This window comes from Chionomys nivalis, chromosome 21 (assembly GCF_950005125.1).
Source record: "Chionomys nivalis chromosome 21, mChiNiv1.1, whole genome shotgun sequence".
Lineage (NCBI taxonomy): Eukaryota > Metazoa > Chordata > Mammalia > Rodentia > Cricetidae > Chionomys > Chionomys nivalis.
In genome coordinates this window covers 37,735,706-37,751,957 of record NC_080106.1, presented here as the reverse complement: position 1 = coordinate 37,751,957, position 16,252 = coordinate 37,735,706, and the positions used below count along the sequence as shown (strand labels likewise).

The window sequence follows — 16,252 nt, the reverse complement described above, 5'->3', positions numbered from 1 at the left end:
GTGTCTGACTTTGTATGCCTCACGCACTGGAATACAAGGTCCAGGAAGGCAAGAACTCTATCAGCATTGTTCATTGTCGTAGCCTCAGAACCTGGCATATATTTTGCCCAAGACTTTTTTTTGTTTTGTTTTGTTTTTTGTTTTTTTGAGACAAGGTTTCTCTGTAACTTTGGAGCCTGTCCTGGAACTAGCTCTTGTAGAAGAGGCTGGCCTTGAATTCACAGAGATCCTCCTGCCTCTGCCACCCGAGTGCTGGGATTAAAGGCATGTGCCACTACCACCCAGCCCCTGAGACATATATGTTGAATTAATTGAATGTATTTACCTCTTTTTGCTTCCTCAACCAGCCTATAAATTCGTGGAAATCTGGCAAATGCCCTGGTTGACTAACTTCTCTGAGGTCATTTAACTTAGCTCTGCCTGAAGGACAGACATTCTAGGACCTGCTGACAGTCTGGAGAAGTGGCTAAGTTACTGGCAGGGCTGGGCCCGGGGTGAGCTGCTTCGTGAGATCAGTAAGTATGGCAGCTCAGCCACACTTGAGTCTATAAAGTACTTTTTTATTCATTTCATATTTTGTTTAATGTACATTGGTGTTTTGTCTACAAGTATGTCTGTGAGTGAGTGTCAGGTCCCCTTGGAACTGGACAGTTGTGAGCTGCCTTGTGAGTGCTGGGAATTGTACTTGGGACCTCTGAAAGAGCAACCAGTGCTCTTGACTGCTGACCATCTATCTCTCCAGCCCTTATAAAGTACTTTTATATATTATCTCATTTGGTCATTTTAGTAACACTGTAGTAGTCCTTAATGTTTTCTGGAAGAAGAAATCGCTGAAACATCAATAGTAACTTTTGGTAGGTGCTACTGTAACTGAAAAAAATGAAAATGCACAAAAATTTAAGATACCAGTGGTGGTAGTATTTAATTAATGTGTTAGCAGACATTCGGGGAAGTGCTGAATTACTGAGTATCTACTTGTATTTTGACACGTATTGTACAGGGAGTTGGAGACGAATGGAGGAATGTTCAACAATGTCTTCAGCAGTGGATATTCATAGTAGGCTTTTTGTGGCTAGGGTCTTAACGTATTCCAAGTAGCTACATAGCTGGGGATGACCATGAACTTCTGATTCTCCTGCTTGGTCTTTATGGCGCTGGAGATCTGGAATCAACAGCAGGGCTTCTTTTGCTTTAGGAAAGCACTCTACCAGGTTACAATTAGCCCAGCCAGGGGACATTGTAGTCTTTTTTAGCAAGAAAAAAAAAATCAATACTTCATTCTGTAGCAAACAAATTTTTATCCTTTGCAAAATAAGTAAACACCAACAATCCTAAACTTTCCAGGATCTTGAGCTGGGCACAGAGCCAAAGCCCGTGTCAGGGGCTTGTTCTGGAATTTGCAGCAAGTGTTTCACTATTGATGATTTAAAGTACTGGAAATTCCCCTTTTGTGGGGTATTCTTCGGGCCCCAAGAAAGCGACACAGTTGACCACTCTATGGAAAACATCCACTAACGGCAATGGTAGAGTTATTTGAGGTTTATTTATTTATTTATTTATTTATTTGGTTTTTCAAGACAGGGTTTCTCTGTAGCTACGGAGCCTGTCCTGGAACTAGCTCTTGTAGACCAGGCTGGCCTCGAACTCACTGAGATCCGCCTGTCTCTGCCTCCCAAGTGCTGGGATTAAAGGCGTGTGCCACCACTGCCCGGCTTGAGGTATTTATTTATTTATTTTATTTATTTATTTAGTTTTTTCTAGACAGGGTTTCTCTGTGGTTTTGGAGCCTGTCCTGGAACTAGCTCTTGTAGACCAGGCTGGTCTCGAACTCACAGAGATCCGCCTGCCTCTGCCTCCTAAATGCTGGGATTAAAGGCGGGCCCCACACCGCCCGGTTTATTTGAGGTTTAAAAGGCTTCGAGTTTTCTTAGTTAGGAAAGTTAAGGGGCCCTGAGCCTGCAAGTGCATCTTGGAGCAACCGTGCTGCGTAACCCTCGAGCCGGGCAGTGATGAGAGGACGCGTGACACCGCGTGCCTCTAAGACCGCTCCGGAACGGAGATGCGCGTGCGGCCGCGTGCTTGCCTGGCCCCTGAGCGGAAGCCCGCCCATCCAGTGCCCGCGCGGCGCGCCGTCAGGAGTCCCGGGGCCGCGCCCGGACCAAGGGGCGGAGCGGGCCGTCCGGAGCGAGGTGGGGCGGCGCAAACCAGCCACTTTCCGCGGACTCGGCAGCCGCCTCGTGCGCCTCGGGTTTGTCGCAGGGAGACCGGAGCCGGGCGGCGGCGCGCGCCTCCGATCTGCCCGAAGACCCAGGTACGTACGACCCTGACTAGGCTAGCGCGGGACGTTTGACCGGGCGGTTGCGGCCTCGCAGCCTGCCGCGGCCTCTGTGACGCGCTGTGCGGCCTCGGGACGCCCGCGGACGGCGGGCTGAGGGACGGGGCGGGGCGACCGCGGCGGCGGGGCGGGGCGGAGCGAGGGGCGGAGCCGGCGGAGGCCCCGCCCCGGGGCCGAGCAGCGCGGACGCTACGGAGCAGGCGCGTCCCCCCGCCGCCGCCGCTGCCGCCGCCGCCGCCGCTCGCCCTTCTCGGGAGCCGCCGCCGCTGCCGCCGCCATTTGCACGGGAACCCCGGTGACAGGGGCTCGGCGGAGGGGCGGAGGGAGGGGGGAGGGCCTGCGAGCCCCGAAGGCGGGAGCGACGCCGCCGGCGCCGGCCAGGCTCCCTGCGCGACCGCGCCGCCCGCGGCGGAACCCGGGTGGCGGCGGCGGCGGCGGCCGAGGCCGGGCGTGCGCCTGAGGCGGCGGCGGCGGCGGCCCTGCGGGCGGCCGGGAGGGGCGGGGGCAGCGGCCGCCGCCGTTTGATGGATCCGAGGATCGCCTGGTTCCAGCCAGAGCAGCTCGGACCGTCCAACAGTCTGTGGATGCAGATCTGGGAGACGACCCAAGGGCTGAGGAACCTCTATTTCAACCACCACTGTCACAGCAGCGGCACGAGCAGCACGAGCGGCGGCACGGCCAGCGGCGGGAGCGGCAGCGGCCCCAGCAGCCCCGGCGGCACGGCCTCGTCTCCGGCCGGCATGTTCCGCTCGGGTGAGCGCCCGCTGGGCGGCCTCGCCGTGCCCGCGGAGCAGCGGGACTTCCTGCCCCTGGAGACGACCAACAACAACAACAACCACCACCAGCCGGCGGCCTGGACACGGCGGACAGCGGCAGGCCCCTCGGCGTCGCCGGTCCCGTCGGCACCCTCGTCCCCGCGTCCCGCGGCTGCGCTCCCCAGCTCCGAGCCCACCGATCCGGCCTCGGGCAGCAGCAACAAGAGGAAGCGCGACAACAAGGCCAGCACGTACGGACTCAACTACAGCCTGCTGCAGCCCAGCGGAGGGCGCGCGGCCGGGGGCGGACGGGCGGACGGTAGCGGGGGCGTGTACAGCGGGACCCCGTGGAAGCGGAGGAACTACAACCAGGGAGTCGTGGGGTAAGTGCTGGCGCTGCGGCCTGCCCTGAGGGTCTGCACACACGCGCAGAGGGGCACACGCCCACAGGGACCTGGGGGTGGGGTGGGGAGGAACCCCGGCAGGGCCTCCTCCAGAGCATCAGTGGTTATTCCTTCCTTCATCGCTTGGCGGTCCTAGGCCGAGCTTTCTTGGGGATTCCCTTCAGCTGTCCACTTCCCTTCCGTAGTCATCCCCACCTTCCTTCTCTCCTAACTGTCCATACCTTCCCGATGCATTCTCCCGACGCCGTCTCCTCCCATGCCCTAGAGTTCAGCCTGCCCGCTGATCCCTTCCTGTCCCCCACACCTTGATCCCCATCACCACTTCCTTAAGATGAAGCCCCTTAGCCCTGGGCCAGTACTAACTTCCTAAGAACGTTCGTTCTTGCGTCTTTAGATGGTTAGGACCGGGAGGTCCTCTTGCCAAGAATAGAAACATCCAGAAAGCTCTTTCCCCTCCCCCAATACCCGACAAGAATCTTGTCAGCCTTGAAAGACACTGCTTGTTCTTGACCCTGTGGCCCATGATTGTTTATTTAAAAATCTTGGGTTTGCAATGCCTGGACTGTAGAGTGAACGCAAGCACTGACAGCTTCGTTTAGGTTGGCAGAGATGGTGAGCTCTTCTGAGCCCTGATAGAACTTTCCAGGAGTTCATGGTTGGCAGCCTCTCACTGTGAAGTTGTCACTGTGGCAGGGCAGCAGTGGTTCTCATTTAGGGATGACCGTGGTGCTGTGTGTGAATGTTGCTCCACTAGTGACTTTGTCCAGCTCTTACAAAATGGAATCTTACCTGAGCCCTAGTGAATTATGTACATAAGCTGGGAATGTTTCCAGCCTGGTTTCCCTTTGGGAAGAACCCCTGTGCTGTCTGGATTAGGTTACTGACTTTCTTCTCCTTTCTTTTTTCTTTTTTTTTCCTTTTCATTTTTGATAAAATGAAGCTTTTGGACTGTGATGTGGTTTGCATAGCTCCAGTATGGAAAATCAGCTTGGAAATTGCTTCTCATTTCCAGGTTCTGATCTGTAGAGAGGCCTCAGGAAATCAATTAGTAATCCTGTGTAAACCTTTCTTAGCTTCGCCCATTCCGGTCTGCCCCAATTGGCAAGGAGAGAGTCATATGCACCTTCTTGAAGGTCTGTAAAATGAGTTGGTGGGTTCCATGTGCTATAGTGGGCTGGTGTCTGCTCCGTACGCTACTATTACAACTCCCACCTTTTATGGAAAAATGCAGTCACGTGGTCAGGACTGGTGCTGGGGAACGCCTCATAGCTGCCCTCATTTTCCAGAGGAGATCCTTCAGGGCTCAGTCATTTTTTTGCCCAGCTTCAAGGGCGCTCTCCGTGGTCATCACCTTTTATTAAAGACTTGTGGTTGCATCCTGTTAGCCTTTCCAAGGTGAAGCATGTACTGGTGGTTTGGTGACAACAGATTGACGCTGAGAGCTCTGCTAGGTTGGTCTCACAGGAAGGGGCTCTGCTTAGGGAAACAGTGTCAACTAGTATCTGGATGGCCCCTAACTGCATTTTACTGAAGCCCCTTGCCTGTTTCTAGAAAAGATACATTATAAATCTGGCTGCCTCTGATCAGAAGTTGTTCTCTTTTCTCCTTAATGTTTAACGTAAATCCTGAAAAAGTTCACACAGAAGCTTCGGATACTGTATTGCCCTCAGAAGGATCAGGGAGGACTCTTCATTTCCCTGAGGGATTACTGTTAAAAACTGACTGTAAACTTGTTAAGCGGCTTATCACACCATCAGACTTCTATTCTTTCCCACTCCCAGAAGAAGACACCAGCAGTTAGGAGTTCATTTTTCAATCTGAGACTTCTTAGTGTTGAGAGGTACATCAGACACTTCTAAGAAAGCTTGCTAAGAGACTCTGGTTCTGAATGATTTTTGTTTTATTTATGCAGCCTTATTTCTTAGCCTTTAAGGGAATTTTACTATTTTTTATTACTTAAAAAGTTATATTTACTTATTTTGTGTGTGTGTGCCTGCATGTGTGCACGTGCATGTGTGCATGCACATGCCAAGGTAAGGGAGTGGAAGTCATAGGATTACACATTGGGAGTTGGTATTTTGGGTCTTGGGTATCAAACTCAGTCCATCATGGTTGATGGCAAGCTATTTTACCTCCTGAACCATCTTGCCAACCTAGTTTTGCTTTTAAATTGCATGTATTTAAACAGTTGGATTTCTGAGTGTACTTTTCATTATTGCACTCTTCATTATGTAACAGCTTTCCCTGGGGAGGCAAAGCATACTTGTCTACTCATCCCAGATACTCACAGATCAAAGGATGGATACTGCCAAGGTCCAACTTGGTGAACTGTAAGTTTTATTGGGGTTACTCAAAGGAATGTGAGTGAAAGGTTACTTATACTTATAAAAGTAGAAATGACTCAAAGACAGCTGTATCACCAAAGCTCTCCCCAGCATGGGTGACAACTCAAAAAAGCCTGGGAACCTGGAGCACACTGCATGGCCTGCAGGCAACTGACAGGTTAGATAGTGTCCTTCCCAAATGCCTCAGTTTGTCTCCAGGAAGCTGTTCAGGTCTCAAAGTCATCTTTGCAACTGGGCTCTGCTTCTAAGAGGAATTCTTAGGTTTTATTGTTTGCTCTGAAAGGGAGGGACCTAGTGAATCTGGTCAGTTTCAGGGACTTCCTGAAGCTGTTTTGAGTTATTTATGTTCTTGTTTAAGGAGCTTCCCTATAGGATGGAATTTTTCAATCACAGTGAAAATTTTAACATAACACTTCTGACATTACATTTAGTGTGACTCTTACCATTTTTTTCTGTTCTTGGGATTTAACTAAATGGTAAGTGTGCTGGTTGAGCAAATTATGGTTCCTTGACTCTGAATTAACTCTCCAGATAGGGACCTGGGACACACAGCTTGTGGACAGGGCATTAGAACTCAGACTGTCTGTCCCCTGCTATCCTTTATGTCCCCTATCTCTTGTGCCAGTGGTTGACTAAACTCCCTGAGTGCCTCTAAGACTTTGAGTTTGAACCCCGACTCCTCAAATTGCCGAAGTCTTGGTTCTTAACATGCCTCATGTTCTTGCAAGGCAAGCTTACATTTAATCCTTTCTTATGAATGAGTTTCCTTCTATTCACTGGATAGAAACAACTCTTCATATAGAGTACTATATGAGGCCTGAGAGTGTAGCCCAGTGATACATACTACGTACCGGAATGAATTCCCTTCTATTCACTGGATAGAAACAACTCTTCATATAGAGTACTATATGAGGCCTGAGAGTGTAGCCCAGTGATACATACTACGTACCGTGGTAGAACACTTGTCCTCTCAATTTCTCAGGAGGCTCTGAGCTGTTCAGTCAGCTCAGTAGAAAAAAGAATACAACCAGCTGCTAGTAAATGGACCCACCAGTCCTCAAAAACAGTGTCTTCCATGGCCCATCACCCCATCAAGAACACACCACACCTATGTGTGTGTGATTAGTGTCCTGTAGTGTTGTAGATGTGATCCTGAAATAGTTTCCACCTCTGCATGCTACTCCACCAGTCAAGAGAGCAGAGAAAGCTGTGTGAAATCATACAACAGCTTTTCTAATTTCCACAGAGGAAGTACCCAGGATTTTTCTCAGCTTCGGCAGGTATAAGAATACCTACCTGTTCACTGCCCTCATGTCTATCTCATTTTTACAATTCTTAGGTTGTCTGAGAAAGTACTCAAGGAAGACAGCCACTTGCCCAGTCCAGTGCCACTAAGGGAAGCTATAACATTGCTTCCTTCTGAGCTCCTAATACTACAAGTAGTTATTTCATGTAGGTAACTGAGACCTGTCAGTTGCACACGTAGGATCCAGACCCAGCCAGGCAATGCCTTTAATCGCAGCACTCGGTAGGCAGAGGCAGGCGGAGCTGTGTGAGTTCAAAGCCAGCCTAGTCTACAGAGTGAGTTCCAGGGTTGACTCCAAAGTTACACAGAGAAGTCCTGTCTCAAAAAACCGAAAACAAATACATAAGTAAATGTAAATAAAAGATTACACGTAATGGTTGTCATATAAGTAATTATGTATTGAAGATGGCGTTGACCTAGGCTTTTCATCAATTTGCAATCACCTTTAAATTCTGATAAATTGTATAGATATAGAACTCTGGACCACATAGGAATTTGAGTTAAAGATTTTAGGGAAAAGTTGAACTTGGAGCCACTTAGTGTTTGCTGCCTGGAGATTACATTAGTATTTAATAACAAAACATAAGAATTCTAGTTCAAGTCCCTCCTAAAATAGTGGTTTGTAATTAGTACAGAAATGTTTGCTTTCTTATTTAGTTTTTTTATTTGTTTGTTTTTGTTTTGTTTTTGTTTTTTTTAATTTTATTTTTCTTCGAGACAGGGTTTCTTTGTTGCTTTGGAGCCTGTCCTGAAACCAGCTCTTGTAGACCAGGCTGGCCTTGAACTCACAGAGATCTGCCTGCCTCTGCCTCCCAAGTGCTGGGACTAAAGGTGTGTGCCACCACCACCCAGCTTCCTATTTGTAGACGTGCTCAAGAAAATAGAAACCATTATTACCACGTTTCAGAAACTTTAACAACACTTTTCTACTTGTTACTGTAATTAACCTCTTCATATATATATATATATATATAGTTGCATTAATTTTTTCTTTTGAGATAATTGATAGGTTAGTAAGAAGTTATAGGAATTAGTAGAGTGATTGTCATGCTTTATTTGCTCAGTTTCATTTAGTAACATCTCAATTACTAGTTTAATTGAGAAGCAGGGAACTAAATATTTTTATAATTGTAATGTTTCATATTTTGCCTTTTTCACATGCATATGTCTGTAGAGCTTTACCACATTTGTAGATTCTTAACAACAACCACTACAATCAAGATACAGAACTAGGTTAGGTTCATCTTGGTTGTTCATCATGTTTCCTTCATGAGGAACAACAACAAAAAGATACAACTATTCTCTCAACTCAGTCACACACATCCTTTATGTCCCTAACTCTTAACAAGCACTAGTCTATTCTCCATCTCTGCAAATTTGCCCTTTTGAGAATGTGCTGTAAATGGAATCCTAGCGTCTGTAACTTAGGCTTTTTCTTCTGACTGAAATTTCTTTGCGTGTCATTCAGCTTGCCTTATGTGCCAGTAATTCCTCTGTCCCTGGTAGTGTTCCATTGTATGGATGCTCCAGTTGAAGGATAGTCCAGAAAAGTAGTTTCCAGTTGTTGACTGTTAAAATAAAGCTGCTCTAAACATTTATGTGCATATTTTTATGTGAACATAAGGCTCCATTTTGGTGGAATAAATGCCCAAAGTGCCATATGGTAAGTACATGTTTAGTTTAAAGGACCTCCTACCCATTTTTATACTTCTTTTGTGTGTGTACATGTGGTGCATACATGTGCATTTGGAGGTCATAGGTCAACACTGTTCTCCACCTTGTTTTCAAGTTGGCCCCCAGGATCCACCTGTCAGCGTCTGTGCTGCTGGTATTGGGGTTACAGGCAGGCCCTGCCTTCCACTGTTTTGTTATCTAAACTCAGGCCCTCACACTTGCATAGCAATCACTTTACCCACTAAGCTGTCTCCCTAGATCCCCTCTACGTTCTTCATTTGATTTCAGTCAAGAGGTTTAGAGTGACTGCATCATGCCAAGTTCCTGTATGAGGGGTCCGGATTCCATGCATCTCTCCAGCATTTGCTGTGAGCACTGTAGTACAGCTCTTCTAATAGATGATCTCAGACAGCTAACTCATTGTGCTGTGATCCTATTAGACTTGTAGGAATAACTGTTTCCCCACCTTCCATCTTAGTTTTATTAATCTGCAGCTTGCTGGTAGAAGAGACCCTTTGCCTTACTTATATGTACAAAGTCCTGCCGGGCGGTGGTGGCGCACGCCTTTAATCCCAGCACTCGGGAGGCAGAGGCAGGCGGATCTCTGTGAGTTCGAGGCCAGCCTGGTCTACAAGAGGTAGTTCCAGGACAGGCACCAAAGCTACAGAGAAACCCTGTCTCAGAAAAACCAAAAAAAAAAAAAAAAACAAAAAAAAACAAAGTCCTATGTTCCGTCCTGGCATTGAGAAAGTTTCAATTCCCATGATTTCCTTAGATTTTACTCTTAGTTGTATTATTCAAAGTTTTTTATTTTGTGGGGGTGTGTGTCATTCGTATACTCCTCAGTGGGGTCTTACTATGTCAGTTTATGCCACGACATTACCCTTGGTGGTTGGTTTTTTTTTTTGTAATGAATTAATAGAGAGCGAGAGAGACAGAACAAGAGTCTTACTATGACCTTGAATACCTGGCAATCCTGCCTCAGCATCCTGAATGTTGGAATTGCCAGTGTTGGCCACTGTGCTTACCTATAGCCATTGAGTGGAATGAAATATCCACTGTTTGTCTTCCCAGTTGCCCTTTAATAACCTCTTAAAAACAGCTTGTTCAAAGCCGGATCCAAATATGGTTCTTTCCCTGCTATTTAAATCTTTTAATCTATGGGTTTCTCTGCCATCTGTTTCCCTCTCTATTAAATTTGTTGAAGAAATTAAGTTTTTTTTTCTTTCCTTTAGATGACATTTTTGGATGCATCATGTGTGTGTTATGTATTTGGACTTGTGTGCCTGTGTGTGCAAGTGGGGAAGCCAGAGAGGACATATGGTGCCCTGCTCCATTGTTTTCCACTTTATTTCTTTGAGTTAGGGTTTCTCACTGTTTTGGTTAGGTTGGGTGGCCACCTAGCTCTGTCAGTCCTGGGGTTGCAGGCATGCATGCTGGGTCACATGTGACTTTCACAGGGGTGCTAGTGGTCTGAACTCAGATTCTCATGCTTAGGCAGTAAGCTCTCTTACTAAGCCACCTCCTCAGCTCTAGGTGATTGTTTTCTGTAAACTTCGCTGATGTCTGGCTTTTTCTGATTGCATTTCTGTTAAGTCACTTTAGTGTTTGTTTGTTTGGTCTTACAGTTTCTTTAAATCCATAATTGGAACTTTTTTCATAATTTGATAATTTCACTATTCATAATTTGATCTTTTTTCATGAATGCTTTATAGGTGAGTGATACATGTTTTTAAAAGGCAGATGGGAGCTGGAGAAATGACTCAGTGGTTAAGAGCATTGGTTATTCTAGAAGACCCAGGTTCAATTCCCAGCATCCATATAGTGGCTCACAACTAGCCGTGGAGTCCCAGTGGGTGATCTGACACCAGCTGAGTTCGGTAGTAAGTGCCTTGAATCCCAACACTGGGGAGGTAGAAGCAGGTGAATCTCTGAATGCAAGGCCAGTGTGGCCTATACATGTTCTGGTTTCTGGACAGCCAGGGCTAAGTTGAGAGACAATAACCAACGAATGACAACAGCAAAAAAGAATAACTTTCTTTTGTGATGTTAGTAGCCATTTATGGTGGTTGGCTGGTGGTATTAATGCAGTAGGATTGTAAGCTCATATTCTACTTAGAGCTCTTTCTCTTGTTAGCTGGTACTTCTAAGATCTCCTTCCCTGGCTGAATCGGTCATCGTGAGAGCACAGTTCTCTGTTGGAGTACAGCGTGAGTGAGGATGGAGGTGGGAGAACTTTCAACTTCAGTTGTGTGTGTGTTTGTGTGTATCTCTCTGTCCTTTCCTCTGTCTGTCCATCTGTCCGAAACGAGAAGGAAGTTCTCCCCACGGTGGCTTTTGGTCTGTGGTTGAAAATGTCATGAAAGCCCTTTGCCCATTGTCACCTTGCCTTGGCTTTTGATCTGTGGCAGCCAAGGGAAGCCTTATGAGTTCTATTGCCTGTGAGCCTGTGCCCAGGAGACAAAGTTCACACAGCCTTCACACAGCATTCAGGAACAGTGCTTGTTTTGTTTTCCTTTAAATTAGCCTTAGATTATATTTCCTTGTCTGTGCTGTTTTTAACCTTGTAACAAGTCATTCTTTATTTCAGGGTGATAGAACCCATAGGCAACCTAGAAAGAATGCCTATAGGAAGTAAAGTTGTCAGGAGTCGCCTTCCCCTCAGACACTTTAAAGGCCACCACTTACACCAGTAGAGCAAGGTCTGTGTCAGCAGGGTGGCCTTTGGGGAGCAAGACTCTGAGGAAACTCTGGACCCCAGCCTCTAGGTCCCCAGCCCTAAGTTAGCTTTGGTATCCTCAGGAGCGTGCAGGAGTTCCTTTGGGGAGGCAGCAGTCAATCATGGGCAAGATGGCAGTCACACACACACACTCTTACAGTCTGAAGATCTCTTCCTTTTTGTCTCCTTCCCAAGGCATGTGTAGCTCAGTAGATTTTGGAAAGCAGTTTTAGGTTTATGGAAAAAGTGAGTAGAAAGTTCAGTTTCCATGTGCCCCCTGCTCCTGGTTTCCCCATTACTAATGTCTCGAGTAGAATGAACTTGATGAACCAGTTGCTAAGTACAGTCGTTTGGCAATGGGATTCACTCTTGGTGTTACAGACCCTAGAGCTTGGGCAAATGTGTGCCAAAATGGTTCTAGTGCCCATTCTTCAATTCTCGTTTCTCCACCTATTCATTCCCCTTTTTCCAAAACACCTGGCAAACACTAGTTCTTTCTTTGTCTCTACAGTTTGCCACACCCCAGGCTGTATTCTAAGTTGCTGTCACTAAGTCCTTCATGTTACCTTTCACTGGCAGCCCGCTTTTGAGAGCCCTTCATGTTTTTCCTGGCTTGGCGAAGCTGATTTCTCTGTAGTGCTGAATAACACGATGGATATATCAGTCTGTTTACCCACTCATCTTGTTAGTTCCAAGTTTGGCATTTGTGCATTAAGCTGCTATAAACTTCATGAGCAAGTTTTTATATTGCCACACTTTTAGTATCTTTGAGTAAATACCAGGGAACATGATTGCTAGATTATGTGGTAAGAATATTTTTTTTTTTTGTAAAAATACTGCTGAGGGGTCTTCCAAAGTGGCTGTATCATTTTTCACTCATAAAGCAGAAAATGGGGTTTCTTATTATTTCATGTCTTGTTCCAGGTTATTATTTTGGCTTTCTGCTATTCTAGTAAGTGAGTAGTGATAACAATTTAATTTATGGTTCTCTCATTTCCTTAACAAGTTCATGTGCCTGAAGCACAATCTGAATGCATCAATGTTGAGAGGTGGGGTCTGTAAGAAATGATTAGATAGCCAGATTTGGGGAGGCTGAGACAGGAAAGTGCTGAGTTCAAGACCAGTCTGGGGCTTGGCAGTGGTGGCATACGCCTTTAATCCCAGCATTTGGGAGGATTATTGTGAGTTCAAGGCCAGCCTGGTTTACAAGAGCTAGTTCCAGGACAGGCTGTCTCAAAAAAAAAAAAAAAAAAAAAAAACCACCCAAAAACAACCAGTCTGGGCTTCATAGCAAGACTCTGCCTTTTGAACTTTAGTGCCTCTTGCATGCTAGGCAAGCACTGTCACTGACATACATCTCAGCCCAAGGCTCTGTCTCAAGATGAAGCAAATTAATAATAAATGTTGTTATAAGAGTCTTGCCCTCTAGATTGATGTTATTGTTCTCTTTTTTCCCTTTCTCCATTTTCATGAGTGTATAGTATGCATGTATGTGTGTGTGTGTAAGCATGTATGTATGTGTGTATGTGGAGGCCTGAGGTTAATTCTGAGAATCAGTTAATCTTCCACATTATTGCTGCAGGGTCTCTCCATCAAACCTTAGTGTACTGATGTGGCTGGTCTCACTAGCAGGCGGGCTCTGGGACTCCCTGGCCTCTGGCTTCTGAGGCTGTATTTATAGGCAGGCTTCCATGCCTGTGTGGCAGTTTCATGGCTTCTGAGGCTCTGAACTCTGGTCTTCACACTTGCAGGGCAGGCACTTACCCACTGAGCCATCCTCTTTAGCTTTCTCACATTGCTGCTTTGAGAGTGGATCTGTTGGACTTTCTTCCTCTCATATGCTGTTATAACCATGGGGTGGGGGCTCAGTCAGGGGAGCAGAGGACTCACCAGATGAGGCAGAGTTGTTCGTTTTTTACTGTATAGCCCAGGGGCTTTGCACTTCAGTTCTGCCTCAGCACTGGGATTATAGGCATATGCTAACACTAAACCTTCTTTATCCTTCCAGCTCATAGAATTATGAGCCAAATACATTTTTATTGCTTATGTGTTTCTGTTATCTTAGACTAAGATAATTTTATTTTTTATGCCACCCCCTTTCCCCTCCACTCCCTACCACACATACTCACACACATTTATTAAAAGTATCTGTTCTAGTATTTTGCCCATAATTTATTTGGGTTTTTTTTCTTACTGAGTTTTAAGAATACTTTGCATATTTTGGATATCAACTTTTTATCAGATAATGGTTTTGAAGATATTTTCTTGCCACCTGTGGTTTATATTACCTCCTCCCCCAAGTCAGTGTAGTCAGGGTTTGTTCTTTTGCTGTTATGTCTAGAAGGTCATCTCCAAACCCAAGAACACCTAGATTTTTTCTTATCATTTAAGGAGTTGTTCTTGACGAGTTTGTTTAGAGACTTGACTAGTTTGTTTAGAGACAGGTTGTGCTATTTAGCCTGGGCTAGGTTGGCCTTGAAGATGCCTCAACCCAAGTGATAGATTACAGGTATGAGACACTGGTTATTTTTGGTTTTTCGAGACAGGGTTTTTCTGTGTAACAGCCCTTGCTGTCTAGGAACTCACTCTGTAGACCAGGCTGGCCTCAACTCACAGAAATCTGCCTGCCTCTATCTCCCAAGTGCTGGGATTAAATCCAGCACGGATTGCTTTTTGGTGGTATCTTTATTGTCCAGGCTAGTCTCTGAATCCTCAAGTAACTTCTCCTTCTCTTCCTGAACCCTAGCAACACTGCCCACAGTTTTGCCTTTTCCAGAATGTCATATAAGTAAACTCATACACGATGTAGATTGGCTTCTTTCACTTAGCAGGAGGTGTCTTTGCATGGCTTGATAGCCTTCCAAGTTAAGACCACTGGTATGTGCCAGTGGATTTTATAATTTTTTGTTTTACATCATGGTCTATGGTTCATTTTAAGATTTTATGTGTAGGTATAGGTATAAGATCTGCATTTAGAATTGAATTTAGAATTCGTTTAGGCTTACTTAATTTTTTATGTATGTTTTGCTGCATGTATGCATGCCTGGTGCTGGGGAGGTGAGAAGAGGATGCATATCCGCTGGGACTGGAGTTGTGGATGTTTGTGAGTTGCCTGGAATAGAATCCAGGCCTCTCTAAGATTGCTCTAAACTGCTGGGCCTTTTCTCCAGCCTCTAGAGTCTTTTTTTCCCCCTCCCTAAGACTTTTTTTTGTAGCTTTGGCTGTCCTGGCACTCACTCTGTATACCAGTCTGGCTTTGAATTCACAGAGATTCACTTGTGTCTGCCTCCTGAGTGCCGCCTGGTTTAAAGGTGTGTACCTCCACTACCTGATTGATTCTTTTGTCTTTTTATATTAATTTTAGAATCGGTTTTTGATATTCAAGCTTTTCTATTTTTATTTTATAGATGAAGCTGGAAAAAAATGACTTAATGGCCACACTGAGTTTTCCTTCTTTCTTTTTCTTTTTTAAAGGGAAAACCATCTTTATTTTTTGTGAGATATGCATGTATGCAGGTGTCCTAGTAGGCCGGAAGAGAGTATTGGGTTTTCTAGAGAGCTAGAGTTATAGGCAGTTGTGAGTCATGCAGTGTGGGTGCTGGGATCTCTGCTAGTATTGCAAGTGTGACCATGGTGCAGTTCAGTGCTCTTAACTGAGCCATCTCTTTAGCCCCTAAATCCTTGTTTCTTTCAAAGATTTATAGAGTTTTATACAGATCCTCTACATACTAGATTTTCTGTCTGAGTGCTTGTATAAATGATACTATAAGCTTATAGAATAAGCAAGTTCTGGACTTATTTAACTTAATTCTGACATGAAGTCAACAGTTTTATTTCTTCCTTCCCATTATTTTTCTTACTGCCTTAGCTGGACTTCTAGTATATGACATTGAATAAGACAGTAGAAATGTACATCTTACCTTGTTCCTAAGTTATTTTTATTTTGAGACAGACTTTTTTTTGTGTGTTACAGCTCTGCTGTCCTGGAGCTTGCTCTGTAGACCAGGCTGGCCTTAAACGCACAGAGATCCACGTATCTCTGCCTCCCGAGTGCTGGGATTAAAGGCCTGTACCACCACTGCTTAGCGTCTTGTTCTTAACTTTAATGGTGGGAAAACATCTGATTCCTAACTTATAATTTGTTGATTTGAGTTTTTTTTTAAAAAAAATCAAGTTAAACTTCCCTTTTCTAGTTGACTGAGTTTTTTTTTGTGAAGGTTTATTAATTAGTATAACCCTTTTTGCATATCAATGAGATTATAGAATTTTTCTTTCTTAGTTCCTGTAATGGATATTATTCTTGAAGTTTGAACTAGCCTTGCATATCTGGAGTAAGGTTCTGTCCATTATAAATTGTCTTGCCTTAGCCTCTTAAATGCAGATATTGCAGGTGTGAGCACCATGTCTAGCATTTGTAGCTATGTTTTCTTAGCATTGGCAAGTCTCATCTAGGCTGACAAATCTGTGGGACCAGCAGTGATTATTTGCCTTTCGTTTCTTTTTTGTTTTTAAATTGTATGTATATGAGTGTATTTATATATGGCTTTATGAATGTGGGTGTTGTATCCACAGAGTCTAGAAGACGCTGTTGGTTCCCTGGAGCTGGAGTTAAAGGCAGTTGTGAGCCACTTACTTCACCTGGTGCTGGGATCTGAAAGCACCTTGTGCTCTTAACTAACTGCTGAGCTGTCTCCAGCCTCCTTTCGTTGTTAAT

At 45.3% G+C, this 16,252-nt stretch overlaps 1 protein-coding gene across 3 annotated transcripts in view; it reads left to right on the top strand.

Moving 5' to 3' along the window:
- The first annotated feature begins 2,187 nt into the window (after positions 1–2,187).
- Positions 2,188–16,252, top strand: part of Tent4b (terminal nucleotidyltransferase 4B) — a 48,345-nt gene continuing 34,280 nt past the window's right edge. Inside the window, exons 1-2 of one of the 3 annotated variants that reach the window (XM_057753870.1) lie at positions 2,188–2,311; positions 2,982–3,473. In XM_057753870.1, the coding sequence (XP_057609853.1) occupies positions 3,076–3,473 (398 nt within the window). In that variant the 5' untranslated portion in view covers positions 2,188–2,311; positions 2,982–3,075. Of the gene's footprint in view, positions 2,312–2,745; positions 3,474–16,252 lie in introns of those variants that run through there. The other 2 variants (XM_057753869.1, XM_057753867.1) reach the window with 2 other exon arrangements.